We start from the raw sequence: 7,854 nt of genomic DNA, 5'->3' as shown, positions 1-7,854 counted from the left end.
TACTTACTGCATTCTGGGACTTTCATGACCTGCTCCTCCTCGTTCTCTAGAAAGTGAGATAGACTTTAGCCCCAGGTTTGGCCGGCATTGTACAGAAGGGCACAGGAAAGTCCATCAACTTCATTCACAAAACATTCAACCTCATTTCACTTGTAGGTTTTGGTGGCTATTGTTCTTCCAGTTCCTATCCAACATCTCTATGGTTGCAGTTGGCTTCTGCAAAGGTCCCTTGTATTACTTAAGGTCAGTGATCCCAATGTTATTAATAGGGAATAAAGATAAATATATAGGAAGGTCAGTGATCCCAATGTTATTAATAGGGAATAAAGATAAATATATAGGAAGGTCAGTGATCCCAATGTTATTAATAGGGAATAAAGATAAATATATAGGAAGGTCAGTGATCCCAATGTTATTAATAGGGAATAAAGATAAATATATAGGAAGGTCAGTGATCCCAATGTTATTATAGGGAATAAAGATAATATATAGGAAGGTCAGTGATCCCAATGTTATTAATAGGGAATAAAGATAAATATATAGGAAGGTCAGTGATCCCAATGTTATTAATAGGGAATAAAGATAAATATATAGGAAGGTCAGTGATCCCAATGTTATTAATAGGGAATAAAGATAAATATATAGGAAGGTCAGTGATCACAATGTTATTAATAGGGAATAAAGATAAATATATAGGAAGGTCAGTGATCCCAATGTTATTAATAGGGAATAAAGATAAATATATAGGAAGGTCAGTGATCCCAATGTTATTAATAGGGAATAAAGATAAATATATAGGAAGGCCGGTATTTTTTCCAGATACAGGAGGCAACCCTATATCCAATGGTAAAGTGCACATAGATCTGTAGATGTACAGACAGATGTGGATAGAATAGATGAATCTGATTGGAGAGAATATGACGGGGTGGTTCCGACAGCAAAAAATCCAAATGAAAGCACTCTCATTCAATAGACTACTGCGCCCTTTGAGGTTTTAATCTTCTGTCTATACATCTTGGAAGCTCAGAATCACTGGATGAAATATTTTTTATCATTTAGCAACATGCAAGAAAAAATGGTAAAATCTATCCTTGATGTCATCAGTTAGAATTGGTGCTTAGTGATGGCACTTGTATAACTTGTCTGATGGAAACTTGCTTCCCAAAATAAGATTCTATCAATGAGGAGATCTTGGCCTGTTGTAGAAGCCCAATAGGCTTTAATAGCTATGTCCCTGGGGCCCTCCAGCTTTTGTGCAGGCAATATGTGGGCCCTAATGGCAACTTACAAAGTGCCTACTGTATTTGTCAAGGAAGGCCCAATTATTTAGTCATGATTTCTGAAGGTGGCCCTTATTGATGCCTATAAAGCACCTTTATCCATAGGTTTACTATTCTGGCTGTAATACCTGTTAGGATATAGAGTAATGCAACTGGCACTCTTTGGGTTTCATGTTAGAAATATCCGTGGCACCTTTTCTTTGGGAAACTGTCTGTCTCTCCGTCATTTGTCATTGGCCTACTTGTCTGCGTGTTGTCTGTAACAAGATAATCCCCCTAATCTCCACTGTCTGGACTGTGACAAGATGATTAAAATGTCCAATCAGGACCCAGGATTAGCCTTAAATATAAGCATGGAGGAGAGATGCATCACATCAAGTGCAAGAATCCTGTTTCCTCTACTGAGTCCAACCTCCATTCCCTGTCACTGCCACCGCCAATGGAGCCTCGAATTGTACTGATAACGGGGTGCTCTTCAGGGATTGGGTTGGCGCTGGCTGTGAAGTTGGCCAATGATGAGCAGAGACGTTTCAAGGGTAAGTTCCAACAGACCAGGGCAGAGCAAGATGGCACCAATAATACTATTTGTTGGTAATAGGATCGGATCTGTCGGAATCAGGGTAAGGCTGCCATGCTGCACACCTGGATGTATGTATTTATAGTTTTATTTGTATAGTGATCCTTGGGGGCAAACCACTGTACGGCAGAACGAGAAATAGTCGGTCATTTCAACAAGTACAAATAAGTATAAAATACAATTCTCATAATTATAAAGTTACAATACATATTAAGTGCTTATTGTCAAGGAGACAAAAGGATGGAGTTCTTTGCCCCGTAGAGTTTACATTTTTATTCTTTTGCTGCTCTCCAGGATTTCCCAGAAATAGTCAGCATTTTCAGCCGGGTCTAAATTTTCTGCATAGGATTATTAGCGGTGTAGTTGGCCCTGTGCAAATATTAATGGCACCTGTGCGTGACTTTAAGCTCCTTTACTGGGCAGCTCAGCCTCTCCCGTATAAATGATGAAGATTAATAATGATGTGTCACTAGTGAGGTCACGGCGTCTAGGAGATCAAATCCGGCTGATCCGACTAAAAGGATTACATTGTGGGAGTCAGACTTCCACGCAAGGCCTCAGATACCTATGAACACAGGAGCTGAGTGACCTGTAGTTCTGCACTAGACTCATTAGAACTGCAACTGGTTAATAGTTAATGCACGTGAGCACTCTTCAGCCTTGTATTGGGCATTACTGACACCTAGTGGTGGATATTGGACCTGCAGTGTTACAATTCTGATGCAGAATGTAGGCCCTCAAAGCCAAAAACTGGAGGCCAGACCCACAGTTATGAACCCCCGACTATAAATACTCTGTGAACTTCCCACAAAATCACTTTCGATGCACTTTAGGTATCATGTAATAATACAATAATGTTATTATATAATATTTGAAGATTTCTATCCCATACATGTACAAAGGTACAGTCACTTGGGGCAAAAATGAGCAACCTTGTCAGGTTTCAGGGGTTTTCAAAATAATGTATCCCTTATTGTAGTACCTGTTAGGATATAGAGTAATGCAACTGAAACTCTTTGGGTTTCATGTTGGAAACATCCAAGGTCCCCACAGGACAGGCATTTAGTCAATTGGCTGCAAGTGAGGATTAGGATTAAAGAACAATTAATTCTTCGGTTAAAGCAAACTCCACCCAAAACCTGCTTTGGCTTCACGAAAGCAAGTATCCATGCTATGTGCATAAATCAGCTCTAGTATTAGTTCCATACATTACTAAGGAGTGCCGCTGTGTGACGTAACAGATTCTCAGGGCCTTACACTAATCTGTACCGGGTAAAGATTGTTCCTTTTTTATACCTGACTCCTATTCTACAGTCATTGCCACCATGCGCAACCTGGCGAAGAGAGAGGCCTTGGAAGAAGCTGCAGGAGATGCCCTCAATGATACCCTAGAGATTAAGAAGCTGGACGTTTGCAGTGAAAGCTCCATCAGAGAATGCATGGATAGCCTCCCTGGGAGGCATGTGGATATTCTCAGTGAGTGGTCAACTAACACTTAAATTGTAGGACTTGTTCACACTCATTGTCATAATTAAGCTTTCCTAATGCTCCATGTCTGACTAGGCTTCCTCATATGAAGCACCACATACCCATGTCTTCTTTGCTCTTTTCGCTAGATTTTTATGCATCTCAGGCTTCAGGGTGATGAGGGTGCTGTAAGCCTGTCTGAAGAATCTAGTATTAAGCACTAGCATGGAATAACTTTTTACTCCATTGCTTTTTGGTTGTAGGAAGGGGAGTCTGATGCTGCTTGATGCTGCCTGGTCCAGCTGAAGGATGCTTGGTCTTTCATCAGTGGTTCTTAACACACCAGTTATATTGTTTTTGATTTATACCACACATATTGCTTTGAACTTTGGCCAAAAAGTTATATCTTATATCTTAGTTTCATCTGAACACAAAGCATCATTCCATATTGCTGTTGGTTTGCTCTGATGCTTTCTGGGAAACTCCAAATGTGATGCCCCCTACTTTACAGGCCACAGAGCTCTTCATATGGTTCACCCATACCTAAAGGTATACCTAAATACCTATGAGGTGGTGGTAGCATCTTGTTGTGGGGCCACTCTTTATCATCAAGAGACATCACAGCTTGTGTGAATCATGGGTACCATGTTGGTGGTGGACACAGGTTCTCAATATATCTAAAACGTTGCACATGCCAGATACATTCCAATGACCAAGTGTAATCAACTGCTGGCAAAAAGAATCTCATCTGTGTTTCTTAACCCACTGTCTTTCTTTTTGTTACAGTTAATAATGCAGGTGTGGGTTTAATTGGACCCATAGAATGCCAGTCCATAGACGATATGAAAGGAGTCTTCGAGACCAATTTCTTTGGGGTGGTAAGAATGATCAAGGAGGTCCTGCCTGACATGAAGAGAAGAAGAAGCGGCCATATTGTGGTGATCAGCAGTGTGATGGGTCTCCAAGGTCAGAAGGCAACCTGGTGACACCACATTTTGTACAAAACTGCCCCCTACTGTACATTCATTAGGAATAAGTAATAATAATTTATTTGCCATGACAATAAGCCCACTCCTACTAGGCAAAGCATTCTTTATGTGTCTGTTCTTTATCTTATTCTTGTGTTTATCTTTGTCACATCAGGCATCATGTTCAACGATATTTATGCTGCTTCCAAGTTTGCAGTTGAAGGATTCTGTGAAAGCTTGCTGTACCAGGCCATGAAATTTGATATCTTGTAAGTCTAGGATTCGCTGTTGAAATATATATATAGCACTAGCATTGTCTCCCGCAGGGCTTTGTAGAGTAAGGGGATACAAATATATGTTCAGCCCATAAACCGCAGTTCAACCATCCCTCTTGTGTGTATTGCAGTCTCACTCTTGTAGAACCAGGTCCGGTGGTGACGGAGTTTGAGCTGAAAACTAATGAGGAAGCAATGCTTGGCGATTACTCCAAAACTGACCCAGAGACAGTGGAGATGTTCACTAACTTTTACTTGAAAAACACAAAGGCCATCTTCTCCAGTTTAGGCCAGACACCCGCGGAAGTTGCCGAGGTAAGGCCATTGATACATTTTGTATGAGTAATAAACTAATACGACTTATCTCCAAATTCAACCTTGAAATGTCATGAGATTAGAACATTAAGAAGTGAAATATTGGAAAGATGATGGAACATCACCAACTTCCTAGTGTTAGTCATGTTTCCTAATGGAAGTTCCCACTTCCTCCCCCCTTACTGTGTTGTTCTTTGACATGGATTGAAGGAGAGCAGCTTGTAAAGAGGATCAATGTTCTGATAGGCTGGAGGACAAATGCAAACATTGCCTCAGCCAATCAAACTTTGCCCCACAAAAGTCAGGAAGCTGCTTTCCTGCCATGTCATGTGCCAGGATTACATCATAACCTTTATTGTAAAGATAAAACATGACATACAGTTGAACATACCCGCATTGTATTCATGGTATTAAACATTATGCAAGGTACATTCAGTTTGTGAAACCAAATTAGCCTGGTATCCGTCGCATGTCATATTCACATCATCATACATACAGCTTGTGAAACAGATACAACAAAATAGGCCATCATCAATCATCTAGAACGGGAGTCTGTGATACGTAACCTCTTATAGGGGGGGCTTTAAAGGGTAAAGAGCCATTATATGTCTACAAAACTACTAGGAAGAGGGCCAGTTTCCCCATATTAAGTCAAACTTTCCAGAGGAGGCTCTTTTAGTGAACAAATATTGCATCCTATCAATGTAGAGCTTCATTTGTTCCAACCAACTTTTGTGAGTCGGGGCCTCTGGACTTTTCCATCTCATTGTTATATGTCTACGGACCTGGAAAAGACTTTGCCTGATCGTAGTCAATTGATACCTGTTAAATTGGAAGCCTTCGCCTATATTAAGTATAGCCAGTTCTGGGGTGGGTCGTATTTCCACCGAAACTGCATTTGAAATAGTGCGGAACACTTCACGCCAATAAAGATTCCGGTTGGGGCATTCCCATAGCATGTGTATAAAAGTGCCGGTATTCACCTTGCAGCGGGTGCAAGTTGGGGAAAGTTGTGGATTTATTCTGTTCAGCCGCACCGGTGTGAAGTATGCTCTATGAATTATGTATCTCTGAATCATTTTATGATCAGCATTTGGCGAGACAAATCTAGGGGCTTCTAGAGCATCCTGCCATTCCTCGGCTGTCAACGTGGGAATATCTTTCTGCCAGATTGCCAGTAGATTGGGACTAAGTCAATCATGTTTACAAAATCTCAGCACATCATATAAATTGGAAATTAAGTGTTGGTTATCTTGCAGCTTTAATATTCTACAAAAGGGGCAGGATTAACATTTTACTGTAATTGTTCTAGCATGTTCTTCATGTCATCACAATGGAGGAACCTCCGTTTCGGCACCAGACCAACCAGGTTTACACCCCTGTGACGGCACTGAAATACGCCGACCCTAGCGGAGAGCTTGTCAATGACATTTTGTACAAATTGGTTTTCCACCATGATACCCTCATGCAGGCCAGCCTCCAGGCGATAAAATTTATACGCTGGAAAGCCAACAAAGTCCAACAAGGAGCAAGGATGCTGGGTCTGATTTAAATTATGGACATTCATCAGTCTCTTCCTTGGGCGGGGTTTGTTCATGAACATTATAATGGGGTATCCTAACCATTCAAAACCTTTAAGCATCAGTCTGGTTCACATGTGCAACTTGGTATCTCAGATACTTACAGAAGATTTAGACATCACAAACGGGTAAGCCAAATGTCTGGCTTGCTCCATCTGTATTTATCCCTGTGCATCTTGGGTGAAGTTCAACAAGGTATTAGGGAGATAAAAAAGAAAGCTGTAGCACACATATTTGCCTTTCTCTGAAACTATTCAGGGCATTTTTGCAGAAACTCCCGACGGGGCTTTATTTAAATAAAGTGATGGCAATCTAAAGGTTTTCCAGAAAGTTCTCTCAAAGTGCCAGGAAGAAGCCTGTGCTCTGGTTTTGCATAAGCCAATGAATGTTTTACTAAAAAGGGTTTTGTCCCATGGCAAATGGAGAGGGGAACTTACTGAAATACAGCCTGAGATGGTCACCGAGCTGTGAGTTTCACTTCCCATTTCCAACCTTAAAATATCAACCCTTAAGGCCCTGGGGAGACAACTTGACATTACATTACTCCAGTTACTACTGGAGATATCTGCAGGCACCTGTACAAGTTAACCTTTTCAGTTCGGAGAGCGATTGCTCATTTCGTTTTCTGGAGGCTGAAAACTGTAAAAGTTAGACCAAGAAACTGAGAAACCTACAGGCCTGAAGGGCCCCAACAATTATTATGAACCAGGGCTATCAATGCTCTTGTTTCACCCGATGGGATTAATTGTTCTTCAGCAATATTCACATAGAATACGTCATTATTGGCTTCTAGGAGTCCCTGTGGGTGCTTTGAAGAAGGGAAATTTGAGAGCTGAACTTCTCAAAACACTACTGATCAGTGTCGGACTGGCCCACTGGGATACCAGGAAAACTCCCGGTGGGCCCAGGTGTTAGTGGCCCCTCTTGTTTCTAAATATTTGGTTTATTTCATGGTCATTCCCTATTTATTTATGGGGAAAAATGCTTAATAATGGGAGAATATATGAAAGACTAGGAGAATAAAGAGGTTGTGTGAGTAGAGGAGGAATAATAATTTGGAAAGGTCCACTGTCTATGGTTTTCTGGTGGGCCCAAGGTCTAAGGCTTTCTGGTGGGCCCCTGGCCTCCCAGTCCGACACTGCTACTGATGGACTTCGTTTCCAAAAAATCTACATGATTCAGGTTGCAAATAACAAATAACAGTTTAATTTAAGGATGTCCTACAAATTCACAGCTGCTTCCAGCACAGTTACAAGTGCTTGCCCTCCACCACAGACACACCGGCGGAATATGGAGGAAGCCAAATGGAAAAATTGTGGGTCACTGGTAACAGATGCTGCACCTGTATAGTCTATAGAGCACAGCAACAAAGTTCATCCAATGATATAATTA

The 7,854-nt window shown here is 41.2% G+C and overlaps 1 protein-coding gene across 1 annotated transcript; it reads left to right on the top strand.

Moving 5' to 3' along the window:
• Positions 1–1,629: 1,629 nt before the first annotated feature.
• Positions 1,630–7,392, top strand: LOC108702489 (retinol dehydrogenase 8-like). The gene is made up of 6 exons (XM_041578871.1): positions 1,630–1,816; positions 3,172–3,333; positions 4,111–4,290; positions 4,468–4,561; positions 4,699–4,882; positions 6,195–7,392. Exons 1-6 carry the CDS (start codon positions 1,645–1,647, stop codon positions 6,432–6,434), a joined length of 1,032 nt encoding a protein of 343 aa, XP_041434805.1. The 5' UTR covers positions 1,630–1,644; the 3' UTR covers positions 6,435–7,392.
• Positions 7,393–7,854: the final 462 nt, after the last annotated feature.

Source organism: Xenopus laevis, chromosome 9_10S (genome assembly GCF_017654675.1).
Source record: "Xenopus laevis strain J_2021 chromosome 9_10S, Xenopus_laevis_v10.1, whole genome shotgun sequence".
Classification (NCBI taxonomy): Eukaryota; Metazoa; Chordata; class Amphibia; order Anura; family Pipidae; genus Xenopus; species Xenopus laevis.
This window is presented reverse-complemented; position numbering and strand designations above follow the sequence as displayed.

What these genes read in the sequence shown, in the direction of transcription:
- LOC108702489 (XM_041578871.1), top strand. Translation starts at nt 1,645, where the DNA reads ATGCATCACATCAAGTGCAAGAATCCTGTTTCCTCTACTGAGTCCAAC. An exon ending in CAGTGTGATGGGTCTCCAAG is followed by an intron (nt 4,291 to 4,467) that starts GTCAGAAGGCAA and finishes TTGTCACATCAG; the next exon opens with GCATCATGTTCAACGATATT. An exon ending in GCCATGAAATTTGATATCTT is followed by an intron (nt 4,562 to 4,698) that starts GTAAGTCTAGGA and finishes TGTGTATTGCAG; the next exon opens with TCTCACTCTTGTAGAACCAG.